The sequence below is a fragment of the Leptodactylus fuscus genome, chromosome 1 (genome assembly GCF_031893055.1).
Source record: "Leptodactylus fuscus isolate aLepFus1 chromosome 1, aLepFus1.hap2, whole genome shotgun sequence".
Taxonomy (NCBI): Eukaryota; Metazoa; Chordata; class Amphibia; order Anura; family Leptodactylidae; genus Leptodactylus; species Leptodactylus fuscus.
The window spans coordinates 135,450,030-135,472,589 of record NC_134265.1 but is presented as its reverse complement, the minus strand read 5'-3'; the positions used below and the strand labels follow the sequence as shown (position 1 = coordinate 135,472,589).

General features: G+C 42.4%; 1 protein-coding gene across 1 annotated transcript; it reads right to left on the bottom strand.

Annotated features, from left to right (window-relative positions):
- Positions 1 to 7,974: 7,974 nt before the first annotated feature.
- On the bottom strand, positions 7,975 to 17,617 carry PCK2 (phosphoenolpyruvate carboxykinase 2, mitochondrial). The gene is made up of 10 exons (XM_075276855.1): positions 17,367 to 17,617; positions 11,572 to 11,826; positions 11,179 to 11,363; positions 10,855 to 11,058; positions 10,578 to 10,765; positions 10,288 to 10,450; positions 9,893 to 10,111; positions 9,672 to 9,809; positions 8,937 to 9,032; positions 7,975 to 8,773 (listed from the first exon to the last, which is right to left on the bottom strand). Exons 1-10 carry the CDS (start codon positions 17,393 to 17,395, stop codon positions 8,319 to 8,321), a joined length of 1,932 nt encoding a protein of 643 aa, XP_075132956.1. The 5' UTR covers positions 17,396 to 17,617; the 3' UTR covers positions 7,975 to 8,318.
- Positions 17,618 to 22,560: the final 4,943 nt, after the last annotated feature.

Genomic DNA, 22,560 nt, shown 5'->3' with positions numbered 1-22,560 from the left:
AGTGGCGACATCATGGGCAGAGACACGGTTCCTCTCTCTAGAGCAGATATGTGCTGCAGCCTCTTGGAGCTCACAGCTGATTTTTGCCAAACACTACAGATTGGACTGGCGTACGGCCGATGCTACAGCATTTGGGCACTCCGTCTTGGCATCAGCCTGCCAGGAGGTCCCACCCTAGGGGAGATAATACTTGCTAAATCCCCAGTTGTGCTGCTGTTGGGCGTAGGGGGAAAGAAAGATTATGAATGATAATCTGTTTTCCCTTAGCCCAAACAGCAGCACAAGGCTCCCTCCCTAAGAGGTGCTATTGTACAGATTTTGTGTATGTGTGTGTAGCTCTTGGCATAAATTGCTCTCTGTATATCATACTTGTTACTAACACAAGGGAGGAGCAGGTCTTCCGGCCTCTTATAGGGGTCAAAAGCTGTTAGGTAATTAAAAATTCCACCTGTCCTAACAGCTCATAGGGGCAGGAATACCCCAGTTGTGCTGCTGTTTGGGCTAAGGGAAAACAGGTCAACAAAAAAAAAAAAATTTACTGGTGTCCAAAATATTTTAATGAATTTGGGGTATTTTTGGGGTGCTGATTCTGAATATGCTATCAGTTTTGCCAGATTGGCTCAAGTTTTTGAGATTTTTGGTATCTTATTTATAGCACTTGTTGGTAAATGCGACGCATCATCTCATTAATTTCTTTGGATTAGTACTTGAACTGAGCAGTTCTCAATATAGTTTTTTGTTAATTAGTGTTCTAAAAGTTTGTTCATAGCTTGATTTTTGCACTAACTTTATGTTGTTGTCTGTTTTCCAGTGAAAAGCATGAACTCATCAAGAAGAAGTTGTCTTAACGATCCAGACTCATTCTGTTACATTTGTGGTGAATATACACTGCAAAAACATAGAAGAAACATAACAGACTTCATAAAAAAAGTGTATTTGGCCTATTTTGAGGTTATGCTTGGGGACCAAGACAAGTCTTGGGCACCACGCATAGTGTGCAAAGCATGTATCGAATTATTACGAAAATGGAGCAAAGGACAAAGAAAAAGCTTCAAATTTGGTGTTCCAATGGTGTGGAGAGAGCAAAAAAATCATCATGATGACTGTTATTTCTGTGCAGTGCAAGTGCAAGGATTCAATAAGCATAAGAAACGAAAATGGGAGTATCCTAACATGGAATCTCAAATCTCAAAAACTTGAGCCAATCTGGCAAAACTGATGACATATTCAGAATCAGCACCCCAAAGTTACCCTAAATTCGTTGAAATATCTTTGGCCCCAAAAATGCTGTTGACCTGTGTTATCATTCATAATCTTTCTTTCTTAGCAGGGCAAGCTTGCTCTAAGTCCCTGTAACTTCCCCCCTTATGAAACATGGTACCCCTTCTAGCAATATGTTTTTCAACTGTACAACAAGTAGAAATAAGCAGAATAATGGATCTGCTGGTGTATTGTATGTAAAAACAAAAAAATACATGTAAAATGGGATATGTGTGTTTACTTAAAAGTATTGAAGAAAAATGAGCATTAAAATAGGTGCTAGGTTACTAAACCTGAAAAACAATGTAGTGATCAGTAAACTATTAATGGTTTCTTTTGCCCTTTTATCTTTGTTCTGGCAGCTATAAATTTTCATGACAAGAGCAGCAGACTCTGACCCTAGCTCCAACGTCACTTGTCCTTTCACAACAAGGAACAGAGCTGTTTACTGTTTGCAAAACCTGTTATTTCTCAGCGCTGGCAGACAGTACTTGTTCAGTTAAGAATTACTATGGCAGAAAACCGATATACTGAAAAAGTAAATCCAGCCACCCAGCTGGAGTGTTTTTCCTATTCTAATCATTTTATGAAGACTCATTGCAGCATGCACTTCTAGGCCTCATGCATACAACCATGGGCATTGTCAGTGTGCTAGTCATGTTTCTCATGGCTAGCACACTGACCCAGTCATTTCTATGGCCCCATACACATGACTGTGTATTTTCATGTTCCCATGTATGAGACCTTGAGCAAAATTCAGGTCAGGTCCTATTCATGTCTGTTTTCTAGCCTGTACTCACTGACTTCATTGAATGGAGGCACAGACAGGGGCGTAACTCCCGGGGTAGCAGCAGTAGCGGCTGTCACAGAGCTCGGGACATTAGGGGGGCCGGTGGCAGCTGCTACCCCTGCGGATATATTTTTTTTAATAGGAGATTACTTGATGGCCCTATTTATTTAGCAATCCTAGCTCGGAATCGGTAAGTAATGTCGCAGGCCCACAAACCCCACAAACACTATCATTATACTCAAGGGGTATTTTCAGACCCTCGAATATAATGATCAGAAGCCTAGGAGAAGTGAGGTTAACATAAAAAACACTGTTACTTACCTCTCCTGGCTCCTGAAGGCTTCGAGCCTACTAGTGTGACGTCCCAGACATCACGTAGCCCTGGCTTGTGTCCTTACGCGTCGCAATGCAAGCCCAGCTCAAGTGACGTCTCTTCCATCATTGAAGATGGTTGACATCTGCGGGGAGTGCACTGGAGCCCAGGTGAGGTAAGTAACATTGTTTTTTATGTTTGTAGTCTCCGATTATTATACTTTAGGATCTGAAAAGGTCAAAAGTTCGCCACGGGATCCCGCCATTCCTAGTTACGCCACTGGACATAGACAGCACACAAATGTCATCCATGTGCCATCCATGCAGTTTAGTCACGGACCGGTGACATAGCACATAGTCGTGTGCATGTCACCTTACATTTATTATATCAGACTTTTTCCTGCTAACTAAGACTCAGTTTACACAGCACTTTTTTTGCTGAAAAACTGCATGCCATTAGTTGCAGTAATAAATAGCACATGTTACTATAAATTTCACCTTTGTGGTAACCGCCAATAGATTGAAAACCTGTATTAATTGTCATTAGCATACGGGTGAGATAGAGAGTAACATGTACTGCTCATTACTGCAATTAAAAAACTGCAGCAAAAATGCACTGTGTGAACTCACTATGTTCACACAGAGTTTTTTGCAGGTGGATTTTGAGGTGGAATCCGCCTCAAAATCCGCCTGCAAAAATGGCTCCCATTGACTTCAATGGGAGCCGCTTGCTTTTTTTTCTGCTAGCTAATAGCGAAAAAAGAAGCGACATGACCTATCTTGCTGTGGATTACGCAGCTGAGTCAGCGGCTTGAGACCCGCTCCTGTTTAGGCCCATTTATTCGGGATGCATCGGCATCCCGTTGTGGCTAGCTGCGCGGAAAGTTAGAAAGCCGAAAAGGGTTTCCGCGCCCTTTTCCTCTATGTGAACATACCCTTACAGTATCGTTCTAAAACGCTAGTGTACTGTTATGTGCCATATTCTCCACAGCGCATGCCACTGAACAATGCCAGTTTGTAGCTCTCAAACAATTGTCAGCATTCTGCTAAATGCTGTCACACAGCTTTCTAATAGATGCCGTTATACATTCAGATAAATAATGTATACTATGTTCACATAATATAGTGCCTGTCTTATTATTATCACATATATGTTTAAACCCATTCTGCCCTTTAGGTAACCATTTTTTTCTTCCTGAAAAAATCCTTAGGCTGCTTTCACACTGCAGTGTTTGGTCAGTGATTTTCATCAGTGATTGTGAGCCAAAATTAGAAGCGGAAACTACACAGAGATCAGGTATAATAGAAATATTTGTACCCGTTCTGTGTTTTAACCCACTCCTAGTTTTGGTACACAATCTCTTATGAAAATCATTGACCAAACACTGAGCGTGTGAAAGCAGCCTTAGGCCGAGTCTCTCCCTGTCGGATGGAGGGGGGGGTCCGATGCTTTGTTTCAATTATTAAGTCAATGGGGGATAGATGACACTTGGATGACCCTTGATAAGCTTCACAACATGCATTGAAATAAGATCTGATGAAGGGGTGGCGCTTGTACTGGCACCAGAAAACCCCGAAACGTGTTATCTGATTTCAATGAATTATCCTCTACTTGCTACACGTGTATGCCAAGATTTGCCAAGAGTGACACTGGGTTCACACTAGCACCCGGAGTCCGTTCTGAGCTTTCCATCTTCTGCATGCAGAAGACGGAAAGCTGTCAGACCAGGTCCGGCTGTGAGCTCCGGTGAGCGTTTTATGCTCTCCGCCTCGAGACCGTTTTTTTTAAACTGGACACAGAGTACTGCATGTCCGACTCTGTGTCCGGTTTGAAAAAACCCGTTTCGCGGTGGAGAGCATAAAACGCTCACCAGCGCTCATGGCCGGACACCTTTCAAACCCATTCAAATGAATGGGTGTGAAAGAGTCCTGCAGATTTCCATCTCTTGCTCTAATTTGTGCAGGAAACGGAAACCTGTATGAATGGAGACCGGGCGCAGATGTGAACGAGCCCTCAGCGCGCATCCTGGTTAAATGTTTGGGAATTTTTATTCCCTAAAATCCTCAGCCTTCATCCGAAACGGGCGCACAAGAGAACATTCCCACCAGACGTGCACCATAGAACCCCAATCAGTATTGCATCTCCAACAACGATCTGAACTGGAGGGATAGATTCTGTGAAGGACAGAAGGTATGCTATACCAACGTGAGAGGATTTTAAAGTTGGTTTCTTGTGCCCTACAGGAGATAGAGAAACTGTGGCACGCCCGGAAGGCGTATGACCATGCGTCTGGTGGGATCAAAACCCCCAACTCCCTCTCCCAATCTTTCATGTAGGCTAGCAGTTGTTCGGCGGGTTCCTCCAATAACATGCCATAGACCAAGGAGACGACACTGAGGAGAGACAGAGACATTTAAATGGCAACAGAGCCCTATGTAGGTCATGTGTGCGCTGTTGGGCATTTATTAAGACAAGAGTATGAAACACCAGTCTTAATAAGAAATATGCATATGAAAATGTATATGGAATAAAGGAACAAGATATCTGGTGTTTCTTTCAATAACTTTATTTAGATAGTAATTAGTGGATAAGTGAAAAGACATTCTGATTAATTAGTCAAACATTGAACAGTGGGGCTTATGCCAATTAAGTTAGACTATATATTCGCATGTTATACGCTATGACTAAGGGGTATTTCTACCCCGAAACGCGTTAGCGTTTTTTTAAAAATGCACTCACCTTTTACTTTTTTCTATGTCACTTTTTTCTGCTGTGTGGACTCTGTATTTTTAAAAAGCATGAATTTGAAAGATTGAATTTTAGAAGAACAAGAGTGTTGCAGACCGTCCTTTTCTCTTACCTTTTCCAAGTTGGTTATCCTCCAAGGTCCGGGGTTCGGTTTAGCACCTCGAAGATTGAATTTCACATGTGGTAAGGTACAGTTTCAGAACTTTGTTTGCTATCCAGTCTTAATAAGTCTGTCCCAGTATCTTTTTTTTGCCTACATAAGCTTTTAAATGGTGTTTATCTTTTTATCTTTGTATAATGTGTGTACTTGTATATTACCATGAAGAGTGAGAATTGCCAGTCACTGTTGTAGATAAATAACGATTTTATTGTATGCAGAGCATATTACTCTCCGGTAATGTAGTCACTAAGAGGTAATAACAAACAGCTAAGCACTTTCCAATGTGCCACTTATAGTCTGACTTATCATCTACATTGAATAATAACTTAGTAACAATTAGGCCAAAATTGGATAGAAAAAAGCCTAAATGTTTTTTTCAGTAAATGTGAAAAATTGTGTGGACCCCAAAAATATCTTCACCATCAATGAGCAAAACATGCTCAGTTCTTTCATTCTCTTTTTTTGAGTGGCCACACATTTTATTTATAGTATTTTGGGGAATTTGTGTTGTTTTGATCACTTTTCACATTTTTACTAGAGGTGAAATGGATCATTTGATTTTTTTTCCCCCACGATGGCATTCACTGTATGGGAAATTTATTTTTCTTAGGTTGTATATCGAGCATTTTTGGACACAGGGATATCTAAAATGTGTGTGTTTTAATTTGTTTATTTTTATTTCTGATTTAACTTTAAAAATTTTTTTATTTGTTGTATGTGTGGCTTGAAGGACTGGGCAGAGTCAAAGGTTACCCCAAGACAAAGTGGGACTCTGGGACTTACTTACCTGTGACATTCCCGATTCCTTTCTGAGGCCTCTGATTGGCCTCAACAATCACATTACTGCAGTCACATGACCGCTAAGGCCAATCAGCACATCCTTGGCAGAATTTCATCAAGAAGGAAGCAGCCATCCAGACTGGACCACCTTGGGAGTACAACAGAGCATGTTTTTGGGATTTTTTTTCACCACCTCTGGCCTAGTTAGAAAATATTATTTAGCCTGGACACCCTCTAAAAGGATGCAACACTGCACAGAATTTTGCAACTATCTCTGTAAATAACCTGCAAGTCATAGAACGGAAAGCTAATACTTACTTGTTTGCAGCATGTGTTCTCCCATCTTATCTGCTGCATGTGTCTTCTCAGTGATGTCATCTAGAGTATAACACTATTGCCCTGCCCTTGCCCTGCTAAAATGGGCTGATTCTCCAAGACAATGGAGGTTTTGCAGGCGTCTATACCTGACATACAATTTGTAAACGAATTAACTTAACTTATAGTCAGTTTGGCAAATCCAAAACCCTTGACAAAACCTTTCCCTAGAGGTGGTCTTCAAGGAATTAATATTTGTAAAGAGCCAACACATTTTACAGATCTGTGTTTGTTCACATCACCCCCTGTCCCCAACGGGATCCACAAAGCTATCTTATGAATATGCAGTGCACACAAAAACAGAAATTACCCACATTTCCTATCCATCTTCTGTTACTGCATTTATAGCATCACTGGCCTTTTTGCCTGGCAAAAAATTTAATCTTAGTCATGTCACTACAGTCCAAAGGTCACTTTCCTCTTGAAATACAGCATTGTTCTAAATTTATATGCAACTGTTGTTTAACAAAGGCATGCCTAAATGCAGTTCTTCAAATTGCTTGATTTTTGTTGCCATAGGTCCAGGGATCTCTGGTGATCATGTAGCAAGAGACTTGACTGATTGTCCACAATAGAAACTTCCCAACCCCAATGAGTCAAGCATCCGTAGTAAGCAAAGCTCTAGAGCAGGGGTCCCTGACCACGATGTTATGGTAACGTGTAAACTATCTGGTAATGTGGTGTTCTGTAGCTGCTAAGGATGCTGCACTACCCGATAGTTTACATGTTACCATAGTAATGTGGTCTAGTGCGAAGTATCCAGCCTCGGTGTCTAGCAATTTGACATGTCCGTTCAGATGCTTCTGTCACTCCCGTCTGCCCCGCAGAATATCCCGGCAGAAAGCCTTCCCGTCCACATGGTGAAGCCCGCCTATAATTCCCCCCCCCCTCCATATGACCAAAGCCCCTTCCCTGCCAAGCCATGGAAAAATGGTCTTGCCTGAAGCCGGCCCATGAGACCAATCATCGGCTTCAGCAGAGCTGTGGAAGAGACTTAGGAGGCACCGCCAAAGCAGAAGAACCCGGACGCACGGAAGGACACCAGAGCATTGGGGACAGGTGAGTATGCATTTTTTCAAATTTTTTTCAGTCCCCAGCTGATTTAAATGTTTAAAGAGTTGTCCAATATGTTACCAGTGCAGTTTTTCTCACAGTCCTTTTTTGCTGCGGCCCGCTATGTGGGACCTTTTTTCCTTTTTGGTTCTTCTCACTGTCTCCTATATTTTCTGATCCCCCTCCCTCTTTTTTGCCCTTTCTTCCCTCTCCCATTATTAGAAAATGTAAGAAGTGTTACAAGTTGGCCAGTATCTCCAGAGAAATGCCCCCACCTGTTCCAATATCTTGTCCTTTGTTTCCATTGCCCTCTCACTGTGATTTGAGTAACTTTGTTCTTGTCATTTCTCTATGCTGCTGTGGTTGCTTTGTTTTATGAATATAAAATATATTTTATTAAAAATAAGAATAAGAGGAATACTAGGGCTTAGATACCTTTTGTTGGTGAAATGCAGCACCAAGGTGACAAGGGTGAATAAACACATGACACCAAAGAAAAAAAGAAAATCATTTTTTACTTGCAATAAAAAAATAAAGATGGACAGGTTAAAAAGTAACACAAAGATTTCCTGAGTTCACCGCAAGTGGCAGACTAGGATGGACTGAACTGTAATTCATGTATGTATTTATTGATTCTGCAGGCTGAAAGTCTTGGCTGAACATTTGCAAACAGATTTTCATATGTTCACTCTCTGCCCAAGTTTCTAGTTTGTTAGATGTGTATAACCATGCTATACAGTAGTCATGGTTATTATGCTCCATGTGCTTCAATGCTTCCTGAAGTGATAGAAGTGAGAGATAAGGCACTTAACCGTTTTCCGTTCTTTGGTTCCATTTCTTCACATTTGTTTCACCCGGCTACCCAGGTCATTCAGCTCCTGCATAATTTGTGGAGGTAAGTCATCATTTACCTGCTCTGTCAGGTATTTCCCTACCTCTTGAACTTCTTTTTCCCAAAATCCTTTGGGGAGTGAAAACAGCTGGTTTGTGTCAACTCCACCTAACCCTTCTAGATTTAATGCCCCCTGAGCAGGAAGATAGCCAATAGGTGTCTTGCAAGCACTCTCCTCTCCTTCTACTCTGCGGAAGATCCAATCTAGTACCCTGGAATTCTCTCCAAAACCTGGCCATAAGAACTGTCCTTTGTCATCTTTTCGGAACCAGTTGACATGGAAGATTTTGGGAAGTTGTAGTCCAGGCCTGTTTTGCAGGCTCAGCCAGTGAGAAAGGTAATGGCCAAAATTATATCCGAAGAAAGGTCTCATTGCAAAAGGATCGTGCATGATAACTTTGCCTAATAGACACATAATTGAAAAATAGTGAAAATAAAATTAAACAAAGAACGATGACAAATTAGAAAACAAGAATGAATGAATAGAACATAATTATGTGTAATAGCCTTAGAAGATATACCTGGATACTAATACTATGGTCTGGTGTTTGGGCTCCACACTTACCTTTGTGTTCTGCAGCTGCAGTAGCCTCGGACCTCATAGCAGCTCCAACAAACACCCCATGGTTCCAGTTAAAGCTCTCATAAACCAGAGGTACACCTAGAAAATACATGAATTTGTTTAATATACATTATCAAATCTAAATGGGAAACATGTATTGTGCAGTACACGTGTATCAGATATCTACTTTTATCCATAGTATATCTTTCCTCCATCATAACTTCTTCCATACATGTAGTTTGTACTGATGTAAATAACAATGTTGTCCTCAGAGGGAATTATGCATTGGTCAGTCTTATATTGAGTCTTGACCAATGCCATAAACTTGAGTATGTATTACAGAGTTTACCACAAAGGAAGACAGAAGTGGAGGGATAATGATATGTGAAGAAGACAATAAGGAAGTTAATAATAATAATAGTAATAAATTTTATTTATATAGCGCCAACATATTCCGCAGCGCTGTACAATTTGTTGAAAACATAGGAGGTTGGGCTCAGATTGCTCAGATCCCACATGAGTTCCCTGATCCCCTGATAATTCATCTAACTCAAGAGTCCACAAAAAGTAGAACCAATACTGAAGTCTGGCCACTTCTGAAATAAACAATGTCATAAAGTGATATATGTGTATATGATTTTTCCAAATATTTATGTGTTCCTCATGTAGTTGTTGGAGAATGGCAGACAGACAGACAATCCAGTAAAATAAAGAATATCCATACAGAATACCCCTTACCTTCAGGTCTTCTACCACCAAAGATAATAGCATCTATGGGTACACCTTCTGGTGACTCCCATGCCTCATCCATAATAGGGCACTGAGCAGCAGGGGCACAGAAACGGGAATTTGGGTGTGCAGACGGTTCTTTATCTCCTGTTGAGAGAAGACTGTTTTACACAAAGTACAAGAGTCATAAAGTAATAGATACATATATAAAAGTAGTGTATTTATCTGACCTTTCTGCCAGGGTTTTCCTAGCCAGGATGTGACAGTCACCCCAGGTGGAAGATCTTGATCCAATCCTTCCCAGTACACACCACCATCACTAGTTTCTCCCACATTGGTGAAGATTGTGTTCTGTTCCACTGTACGCAGGGCGTTGGGATTTGTTTTTATAGAAGTTCCAGGAGCCACACCAAAGAAGCCATTTTCTGGATTAATAGCACGAAGACGTCCTATATGGACAAACTTTAATTAATAGAAGAAAGTTTACCATCAATTCTTTGCACATGATGCTGCAAGTCTTGTGCAAATTTCTTATTCATGTTGAAGAAGTCATTGAAACAAAAGAAGGGGGACTTCCAGCCTTCACAGTTTCCGCTACTTTACTTCACATAATAATGTTACAAACCTTCACTATCAAATTTCATCCAGGCAATGTCATCTCCCACACATTGTACTTTCCAGCCAGGCAATGTTGGCCGCATCATTGCAAGATTTGTTTTTCCACAGGCACTTGGGAAGGCAGCAGCGATGTATCTCTTACGTCCAGCAGGGTTTGTAATGCCCAAAATCTAATATGTGAAAGAAACCCCATAACAGGAGAATGTACAGATATCAGAAAATAATGTCTCAGCAAACAGAAGATAGAGGGTTTAGTGCAGGAGAGTGTGTACAGGGGGCCAAAAGTTCCTCTCTCACCAGCATATGCTCAGCCAACCAGCCCTCATCTTTGGCAATTCGGGAAGCTATGCGTAGAGCGAAGCATTTTTTTCCTAACAGAGAATTTCCTCCATATCCACTACCAAAAGAGACAATCTCACGGTTATCAGGAACGTGGGCAATGAGTGTTTTTTCAGGATTGCAGGGCCATGAGTTCACCAGGGGGGCTGTAGAGAAGATATGAATCAATTTAGTAATTGTATCTATATACTGCATTTGCAGACTGAAACATTTGATATGGTGAAACCATTCTTACCCTTCAGGGGTAGTGGCTGCCCCACTGAGTGTAGACATTTCACAAAGTCGCCCTCTCCAATAGCTTCCAAGACTGGTGTACCCATTCTTGTCATGATACGCATACTGGCAACTACATATGGGGAGTCTGTTAACTGAACCCCATATTTAGACAGAGGGGAACCAACTGGGCCCATACTGAATGGCAACACATACATTGTACGACCTACAAAAAGAGAAATAGACCAAACCATGATGAATTAATCCAACTAGTTAATGAGTTGAATGTCTTCTTTAAGGTGAGCGACGCTTGGTAGCAACATAAGGCTTGGGGTATTATACAAACCTTTCATACAACCAGGGAAACGATCATTTTTGGCTCTCTCAAAATCTCCTGGGGACATCCAGTTACCCAGTTGTCCAGCTGCTCCTCCTGTAGGAATTGGAATAGTGTCCCGCTTGTTTCCAGTTACTATAACTGTCTTACTCTCAACTCGAGCCACATCCTTTGGGTCAGTTCTAGCCAACCAGCTGAAGGACAGATAAGAAATTAAAAGAAGATGATATACAGATGACCAGGAACACTGAGTGAAAATCAGCAGTAAACTATAATACGCATGTAGGCGGCATAGTGACGCAAATCAATAGGCTGGACTTTTTAAAAGGGTATATGTGGCTGGGTGCAACTAGGGAGACCATAGAGAATTGAAAGCATTGTTTGCCACCAAGTCAGACTCACCAGTTGGGGTACTTGTGCAATTTCTTTATCATTCCCTCTTGTTGTAAAACAGTCAGGATGGTGTCATTTTCTGAAGCAGTGCCATCACATATATGGATGTTTGAAGGCTCGCACAGCTCGGCTTCTCTTATCACAAATTCTCGGACACCAGGAGGAAGACGTTCTATTTGCCCACTGAGGGTTTTTAGGGCATGTGCTTTTCGGCTGCTTACTTGCTGTGATTTTACCCATGCTTTAACAGCCCGGGAGCACGGCCTGTGCAAAGATTAAGCATGAGCTTTATTAAAACCATTTACATTTTTGTAATAAAAAAAAAAAAAAAAAAGCTTGTTAATATTTTATTTATCAACGCACTGACATTATCACAATGCAAGCGGAAAGGAATGCTTCCTCTCCCACCACCGACATTACTCTTCCATAGCATTGTACTGTCAGATGGCGCATTCCTTACCACTCAAAGATAATGCTAAGCATTAAGGCCCGCTCTTTTGACGGTCAAGGTATATCGGGGTCAAAACTAACTGCACCTGCGCACATGCCACCAAAGCTGGCACTGCTCTGAATTCAGCACACTCTCAGCTTTCCAGCAGTATATAAATCTGCCAGTACAAGAACATGTGAAAGGTCCTCTTAAAGGGGTTGTCCCATCACAAGGATCCTATCTATACTGCTTGTTAATGTGAATGTAAGACTTTTCCTAAATACATTGCTTCAGCAAAACTGCTTTGTCCACTATCTTACTTTATTCATTTTTTTTTTTTTTTTTTTTTTTTTACACATCCCTTGACTTATCTGGTCATAAGTCAAGTGATGTATCTGCTGCTCTGAGGGGGGAGGGAGGAGGGGCTATGTGCACGGGAGCGAGCCTGGAGGGGAGTAGTTTACACTTTGGGGGGAGGGAAGGGGCCACCAATACAGACCCGGCATCCGCTGTAATAGAGAGGCGGATGCCGGGGAGTGTAGACGCCGGCACAGGTGAAGCCAGCAGCGGCAGGAGCGATGCTGCTATTCGAAGGGTAGGGGGGGCCGGAGGAGCGGAATAGCAGCATCGGTCCTGCCCCTGCTGGCTTCACCTGTGCCGGCGTCTACACTCCCCAGCATCCGCCTCTCTATTACAGCGGATGCCGGGTCTGTATTACATTGTGAAGGCTGTACGTCCGATGCCTAGTGCATCGGCAGCGCACACGCAGGGCCAGCGGCATAGAAGCGACAACTTCTCGCCGCTGGCTTTGCATATGTAACCCCGCCCACCAATGACGCAACAAAGCCGGAAGACAGAATTTACTGCAGCGAAGACTAGCGAGTATGCGACGTGGGACAACCCCTTTAAGGTTGGGTTCACATGGGGATTTTTGGACCGGATTTTGACATGGAGGCCGCCCCAGAATCCAGTCCAAAAAATGGTTAGCCACAACTGGAAGCCGATGCAGTGCACTGGCATCCAGTCACGGCATTCTGCTCTAGATTAGACCCAAATGAATGGGCCTAGTCAGATTACAGTGTTCGCTCTGCGGCGGATTCTGCCACGGAATCCACGTTAAGAAAGGGCAGGTCACTTCTTTGAAGTCACTGGGAGGCGTTTTTGGACCGGATTCTGAGCGAATTCTGTGTCAAAATCCGGTCCAAAAATCCCAGTGTGAACCCAGCCTTAAAGGGATCTGCTAATCTACAGGTATATCCAAGTTAAAGGCCAACATTTAAGCCCATTCATACACATCCACTTCCAGGAGAGATAGGATGTCCATGTGATGCTAGGTTTATACTAGTGTTCACTCAGTCTGCTAAAAAAGTGGTTACCCGAGGACAAACGCAGACTCCATAAACTACAGTAGGGTCCGCTGTGTTTCTGGGTTTGCATTAAGTATGTGATTAACACGGACATTACATGTGTTGAACCTGTCAGTAAGCCCTTATTGTATACTAGAATAAAATAAGGAAAATGTTTGTTCTCGTACCGTGTTAGCCAGTGGGTAGGAAATATAAAACCCCCCCAAAAAAACTTGATAGTCTTCAGTAGTTGATACCTTTTTAATGGCTAACTAATAATGATGACAGATTACAACATTTTGTTGTATACACATTGTAAATACGTTGTATTTCGTTATGTTTTATAGAATAAAATAGTCGTTTTGCTCTAATGGCCTTTATGACTATAAAATCAGCAAAAATGATGATAATCCTCGAGCTATGTAACATATACATTTATATCTAACACATAACACAAAGGTTATAGTTCTTCATGTGCACTCTTGTAACGTACTACAAACGAATAGCTCCAATAGAATAAAAAGTCGTTGCCTTGGTCTACTACAAAGTTGCTTTATAACTTTTTAATAGCAGTTTTACCACTGGGAGGCGCTATTTTACTGCAGGCTGTGCATATGTTCAATCATTTCAGGTTAGAGTCATTGAAAAAAAAATACTGAGTCATCCATATCTGATTCTCTATGCATCTTGTTTTGCTAGACTCTGCAATTACATTCCTCCACCTCTGCAACCTTTAACCCCATCACTTGATAAACACCACGTACAAAGTGCAAAGGTCATTGACAAGATATGCAGAAACACAGGATAAACATGTATTCAGCAATTACCTACTGTAACAGTGTCTTAAAATATACTTCTAATAAATCAGTATCCAAGAAAGCAGGGATACACTACCAGGAAGCAAGTGCTATCTAAGCATCTCATGAAATTATTTTAGTCCAGTTTGTTTATTTTGCTCCCACCATACCATATATATGTATTTTCTTTTCCTGAAGCCCCCTAGTGAAGCCTCAGGTAACTGTGAAGTAATGTATTATTCCTACAAGGCTATCCTCAAGTGTTCTGGTAGTGGTGTGACATTGGAATTGGTTACTGCACTTACCCAAGTGCTGCAGCCACTTCAAAGATCTCATTTTGATGGATTATCCTAAAATATATCATCAAAATTTAAACTTCACCATCGCCACCAACTCCAATTGTTTGCATCCTTCAATAGATGCCACCCCATTGATTTGGCTGCAATTTGAAGTCTTCTCTAACCTCTACCATTCCCAACCACTCATTTCTGTAACTTTTACCATAATTATGCTTACTGTGGTCAGGTGGGTGGTCCTAGTCTGTCTGTTCCTGTCAGGGCCCTCCCACCTGACAGTAGAGTATGTAATTAGCATATTGAGTAGTGAAACAAACAGCACTGATTTCTAGAAATTTAGTCTAGAGAAAAAAATTCAGCTGAGCTCAAATCAGTTTAGCTGCGGCTATTGTTGTTTTTTCCTCCCTATCAGTATATCTTTGGAGTGTGGTAGGAAACCCATGCAAACACGTGGAGAACATACAAACTCCTTGCAGATGTTGTACTTGGCAGGATTTGAAACCAGGACTCCAGCGCTGCAAGGCTACAGTGCTTACCACTGAGCCACCGTGCTGCACCTATTGTAGGATGCAAAGGACTGGAGTCGGTAGAGGCAGTGAAAGGTCCTTCTTAAGACCCAGAAAACCACTGTAACAGAAGTCTACCACCTCCCTAAGCATATTAAGCTGCCACCACTGTGTTACAGAGCATATTACAGTGACAGATATATAACAAAGGTTCGATGCTTATCACTTTTATAGATTTGAGAGGCAGTTGGGCAAAAGAGGTAGTTGGGGGATGGGTCTTCAGCTCCCTGGACCACTGGTCTTGCCACTCAAACCCCACCACCTCCTGTCTATGCTACCCTGTGCAGACAGAGTTAATCTTCCCACTTGTTATAACATCATCCATCCTGGTTAAATAGCAAGTTCAGGGCCCTGAGGGCTGAAGCAGGCCCCCCTTTCATAATTTATGAAAGGTGCGCCATTTTTGAAGAGGACTTTTTACCACCTTCAGCATCACCAGTTCTTAGCATTTGTTCCGCTAGGTTCACTCTAGCAGTGGCTCTCTTTTATTGAGGTCTGACAGGGGATCCAAACAACAAAGAGGTGAACCCCTAAAACAGCAGTTACACACGACGCCCAGCAGACCCAATTGACTATATTGGGGTTTGTTGGGTGTCCGTCGTTTTTTAAACTGAAAGCAGCAAGGAAAAGTCCTCCATGCAATTCTTTCTCCTCTGCTGATTTTCGGTGGACTATGCAATGGATTCTCCAACAGAAACTCAGTCAAAGATGTGAACCTAGCTTTAATAGCTCCGCTGATTCCAGCACAGCCGGGATTTTTCTTTGGCCACGAATGTTCTGAGCAATCAGTGAGGTTAGTTTTGATGGCTAATATGCTACTGTATTATACTAGTAGGCTGTGTACTGTCAGGTAGGAGCACATACGGAGTTTGATTCAGAGCGCTAGTCAGAGGCAGCCAGTGTCACAGCTCAGAATCACACCCCTTACTTGCTCCTGCCTGACACCACAACAAACCATTTATTCCTTAGGAATGGAAAAGTCCTCTTTAATGTTTAATAGAGTTGAATGAAGATACACAAAAGGGATGTAGCTATATAACAATGGGTTTGCCAAATTTATATAGACTAGCACAGTTTTTTGCCTAATGATCCTGGACTCTATGCGAGACAATCATATAATAGGGTGTAGCATTTTCAGTACAGTCACAGGTTTTTATACATAATATATAGTGTAAAGATGATGGAGCTGTAAGATAGTTCTTTGTAATATTACTATGGCATAATACAATATTCTTTGATTTAGTAGAGAAGACTTGGTCTCTTTATCCCCTCGGTGGGCCAGATGGGTAATGGAACTTTCCCCATACAGGCCTGATACTATCCTACAGAAACATCAGAGATTGCTAGCAGACAGCTAACAATTGCTTCTGACCACTGCTGTGTATGACGATTGTAACCAGTCCTAAAAATGATCAGATAGCACGTTTACATTAGTGGAAATATTTTGTGTCTGGATAGCTGCCTCTGCATTCTTTCCTATTACAGCCTGTTATTGAAACATGAATGATGCTATTACACCACATGAACTCCAAGTCATTTTTCCTGAGGCTTTCTCCAGTATGATAACATCACTCTCACTGGAGAAGTGATGCAATATCGTATATAAATCCAATGTTGTTGTGTATGAAGATGCAGCCATATCTTATAACAACCCTGTATTACAGAACATGCCCTGACTATGCATATTGTACCGCGATATTACTGTGACATTCCCAAATAATGAACTGGTGACCCAATGTTACTAAGCCTGTATGATCATATATTGATCATATATTACTGAATGTTTTCTGATTATGTTATGATCATATAAATAATGCAGTCTGGATCATATACCCGCCATATATTGCACAACCTGACCAGATCTCGTACCTATCATACTGAACTTTTCCAGACTGTGTATCCATCATACTGAACCTGTCCTCATGATATAATGTTTCATGTCCTGCTATGATCATGTAGCCATCTTATGTTACTAAACCTGCATGATCATATATAACTGAGGCCATCCTGATGATGCAGTGATCACATATTATTGGAAAGATTCTGATGACGTAACAGTCATGTATCGATCATATATTATTGATCCCATTTACTAATCATATATTGAACCTGTTATGATCATGTTGCTATGATATACATCCATGTACCAATCATATTATAGAAGTTATTATAATGTAATAATATGTCAGGAGGGTAGCACATCAGTGTCACATCATGAGCCTGTCATACTTCATGCACTGCCTGACCTTCACACTATGATGCCAATGTGAATGGTGGCATAGCTGGGCACCTCTCGATATGAAGTCAATGAATGACCTGGCAGGGTTTATCCTTTATCTAGTAACTTTCCCCTTCTTCTCCTCACTTACCCCACCACACGCACGGAGAAGGAGGGCATGTTGGCAGCAGCAGGAGACAGAGCAGCCGGTCAGTGAGATCCTGCAGGATGCGGACAAGGGGGAGGTATAGGGATACACCGTCCAGGGAGGGACTGGGGGTAGGGACAGCACGAGGGGGGCAGGACTACACGGAGACCGGTTTGGGGTGGTGAAATTGGGCTAAAGGTCTTGTTTGTCGCTACGTGTGTTACATCCTGTATGAGAGTCCCAGCGCACACACCCCATGGCATCGTGTCACCCGTCTGCCCCTCCTCCGTCCGACTAGAACTTCCTTGAGTAGCCGGTACTCCGGCTATTGGCTGCTGGGTGCCAGGCCCCCAGGCCCTGACTGACACTTGGAGGATCCGAGCCGTCACCTCCTTCTTGTCTGCCCCAGACCCTCCTCCTCCTCCTATGCAGCTGATGTAACATTGTCCTGCTCTTATGTAGCTGTCTCCTCCACATGTGCACGTACCGTCACGTAGATCCTCAGCTATATGTACATAGGAGCTCTCAGACGTGACATCACCGGGGTCACCGGGGTCAGGGGAAATCATATGTGTCCTTCTTTTGGAAAGTTAAAGGGGATGTCTATGGGATCCCCCTGCTAGTCTGCTGTCTTGTAGAGAACACGTGGCAGTGCCCAGCTCAGGGCTGCTACACAGTATACAGATCCCATCAAGCTATATGTGGCCCCAGTGGAGACCCCAAGGTATCTGCCCCTTTAGCCCTAGTAGGGTATATCCCTGCACCACATTTCTCTTACATGTTTCAGGGTGACAGTAGGGGACTTTGGTGTCTTTAGGATGTGTTACTTTCATGGCATTAAAGCCATCAGTGGCACTGCCCACCAGTGGCATAACTAAAGTTGTGTGGGCCCCGATGCGATCTTTTGTTCGGGTCCCCCTACCTCATCCCTTCAGCAAATTATTGATAGTGATGGTTACGGGTGCTAAGGAGTTTAATCAAGCTTAGGGTATGTTCACACAGAGTTTTTTGCATGCAGATTTTACGCGGAATCCGCCTGCAAAAATGCCTCCCATTCATTTCAATGGGAGTGACTTACAGTTTTTTTCTGCTACCAATTTTTTTTTAGCTGAGCTGAGTTAGCCCCGACATTAGGGGCCCGGTGACAGTCGCTACCGCTGCTATCATTTTACTCGCGGGTCTTTTCAGACCCCCGAGTATAATGATTGGCAGACCGGTAGAGATAAGAAACATAAAAAACACTGTTACTTACCTCTCCATGATCTGTGCAGACTTCGGCCTAGTTGTCTGACGTCTCATGACCCCAGCCTGCGTCCCGGGTCATGTGACGTCTGATGTCATTGAAGATCGACTACTTCAGAGGCTGACAGCGTAGGAGACGGGAGATAGGTGAGTAACAGAGTTTTTTTTATGTTTTTTTCTGAAAAGACCCCAGAGTATAATAATTGTTTATGGGTGTCCACAGTGGGACATAATACTGTGTGCAGGGGCCACTATGGGGGATAATACTGTGTGCAGAGGCCACTATGGGGGATAATACTGTGTGCAGGGGCCACTCTGGGGGATAATACTATGTGCAGAGGCCACTATGGGGGATAATACTGTGTACCGGGGACACTATGGGGGATAATACTGTGTGCAGGGGCCACTATAGGGCATAATACTGTGTGCAGGGGCCACTATGGGGGATAATACTGTGTGCAGGGGCCACTCTGGGGGATAATACTATGTGCAGAGGCCACTATGGGGGATAATACTGTGTACCGGGGACACTATGGGGGATAATACTGTGTGCAGGGGCCACTATGGGGGATAATACTGTGTGCAGAGGCCACTATGGGGGATAATACTGTGTGCAGGGGCCACTCTGGGGGATAATACTATGTGCAGAGGCCACTATGGGGGATAATACTGTGTACCGGGGACACTATGGGGGATAATACTGTGTGCAAGTGCCACTATGGGGGATAATACTGTGTGCAGAGGCCACTATGGGGGATAATACTGTGTGCCGGGGCCACTATGGGGCATAATAGAGCGCGCAGAAACGTGTAGGAGGGGGTCGGTCAAGGTCTGTGTGTGTGTGGGGGGGCCCATGTCAAAAGTTCGCCATGGGGCCCCGCCATTCATAGTTACGCCAATGCTTCTAGGCCACATTCTAACTTATGACTTCCCATTCTTACATCATCACTGCTTGACTGTATCACAAGTTCTGTCTTTTGGTTTATCCACTCACTTTTTGAGTGCAGCTTCTTAATGAATTGAGATCTGGGTAGTTTCCTGGCCATGGATCCATAAGATGAGTACCAAAATGTTCCAGAAACTTACTGCCAACTCATGGGTGGTGTAAACTTAGACCAGAAAATCTATGGGCTAGTTCACACGGATACAAATGAGCTGGATTTTGACGTGGAATTCGTGTCAGAATCCGGCTCAAAAAACTGCCTCCCATTGAAATCAATGGGAACCGGTCATTTCCTTTTTCCATGAGCGGTTTGTTCCTGCTCGTGGAAAAAAGAAGCGAGCTGCCCTTTCTTCAGGCGGATTCCGCGGCCTCGCAACACCTACCAACTAGGCCCATTCATTTAGGCTTAATCTGGAGCGGAAAGCCGCGACTGTCGGAAGCTGCGACAGTTGCAGCTAGCCGAATTTCCGCAATTTCCTCTCTGTGTGAACTAGCCCTAAGGGCCCCTTCACATGGCTGATACGCTGGCTGCTTTAGAACGTGTAAACGTTCCGTAGCAGCGGCGTCTTAAGCAGTTTCCATTGTTTTCTATGGGAGCCGGCATACGTGCGCTCCCCATAGAAATGAATGGAAAAAGCAGCCCATTCATTTCTATGGCGAGCGTGCGTCTGCCGGCTCCCATAGAAAACAATGCGATCTGCTTTAGACGCCGCTGCTACGGAACGTTTACACGTTCTAAAGCAGCCAGCGTATCAGCCGTGTGAAGGGGCCCTAACAGTGTGCCAGATTTATCATCCACCATCAGCCAACGTCATAAATATTGTGCGTTTTAAAACTATGTAGACTAAGTTTGCACTTTCTAAAACTTTTGCAACATTAGGAAATCTGCCACATGCAGAGAGTTTTGATAGCCTTGGGCATAACAAGTAACATAGCTCAATAAAGGAATTCTGAATAGCTCCCACATGCTCCAATTACAATTGTAGTGAAATATTTACAACTCTGCTTCAGAGATGTAAATGAACCGTATATACACTATGCTCCTCTTCCATTTTCATTGGCCAGTGAATAAAACACTAAGCAACAAACCTTATGAAGCCTGGGAGATTTAGCAGCTGCCATTGGCGGAACAATCATCTCTACAATCAAGCAGTGTACTGCATAAAATGAATGTTAAAAACCTTAAAAGATTACCATGAAAAATTATTCAAAATGCATGAAATCACTGTGAAAACTTCAGAGTCCATAATTCATAAAGTCCATGAGTCTACAGTGCATGAAGATGTACATCAGACTGTATGATTTTCACATGACCTCATTGTCAGAGTTGTGCTAGGGTCAATTTGCACTGTGATTGCAATGTAAGGCTGGATTCACATCGTGGAGCGCTACTGTGCACGCGCAAAATTTCAATAGAAACCTCAGGAAGGACAGTGCTGGAGGCAGTGAAGAAGAAGGAGCAGGAGGAATAATGCAGCAAAAGCAAGATGATGCTGGGGGGTGCACGGAACGCCCACCATGCACGACAACAGTGATTTACATAACCATTTCAAAGGTAATTTTAAAAAACGGGGGGGGGGCTTTTTAAAAGCTACTAACAACACCTGAATAGCCTTTTAAAGGCTATTCAGGCATGTCTTTATCTCAAAACACTCAAATGTAATGATAGAGCCCCTTTAATAATTTCAAGGCAGTGAGTAAACTTTGCCTCAGATGAAGTGTTTGGGTTTGATGTCTTTTCTCAGTAGAACAACATTTTGGTTTTGTCTCTTATCAGTGTGATAAGTGCTAAGGTCTATTGTGGTACTTTCAAGGTTTAGTTGAAGTTTTTGAAGGTTAAATGTATTTATCACGCTAGTCAATGACCATATTCGGATACCAATAACTTTATTTTGGTCTCTATGAAGCTGTGTGAGAGCTTATTTTTTTGCAGGGCAAACTGTAGTTTTTACTGGTAGTATATGATATTGGCTTTCCAATCATTGCCTTCATTATAACTGTATGACAAGAACTATGTAATCTTCATCAGCAGAAGTGATAAGAGGTCTTATTGTGCCTATATACAGTCCATGCAGTTTCATGATAGAGAAACTTCTTGTGCATGAAATAGGTGACACATATTTTTCCATCGGCTTACTTAGAAAGAATGACACTAGAGCCTGATTTACACTGTTCCTAGGCAGTAGCCCCAGTTTGATATGCAGTGATAGAAGCAGAAAGAAAAATAACAGGTGAGAGCTGACACATGGATTATCATAACGGAGCACACAGTAAACTTTGATATTGAGTCTAAAAGGAAGACTCCCACCTTTTTAATCGATTTTGAGGAATAGTGTGAGCCCCAACATGCATAGATTTGTAGCTGAAGAATATCTGCCCAGACATAGATGTCATAACAATTTAGTATACGTAAAATTAACAATAATTGTTATGTCTGAGTTTCAAAAACATTTGGTTCTGAGTGAATGGGGTTGAGCTGTAATATGGAGCACATTCCATTTTTCTGCAAAAAAAGCAGACCCTTTATCAAATACTGATAGCAATTTCATTGGTGTAATTGGAATAATAAGAATAGGCCTATCCTCAGAATTAAATCTGGCCAGTAGTTGACTAAGCTACTTTGGTAACTACTGCTAATGGCCATAGATCATAAGACTATGATAGTGGCCAGCTCATTGTGACATGCAGAACTACATTGCAGCCTAGGAAAAATAACACCGTTTCATATAAACATAAGAGTGAAGGGGTCACCCAATTACCTACCTCCGACAGACACAAAGCCACTTAACAGTATATTTTTAGAGTGTATGAGGAAACTCAGGAAGATATCAAGAGGAAGTCTAAGCATGCCAAACATGTGTTTATTATTCACTTGGCAGACACTGAACATGCCATATGTTATGTCAGTCATATAGTAGTATGCAGTTAACATTCTGTTGAACCTAGTGCTTTACTTAACCTTATTATGAGCACATACTTTTCTGGTTATATGTTTATTATTATCTCAAATCA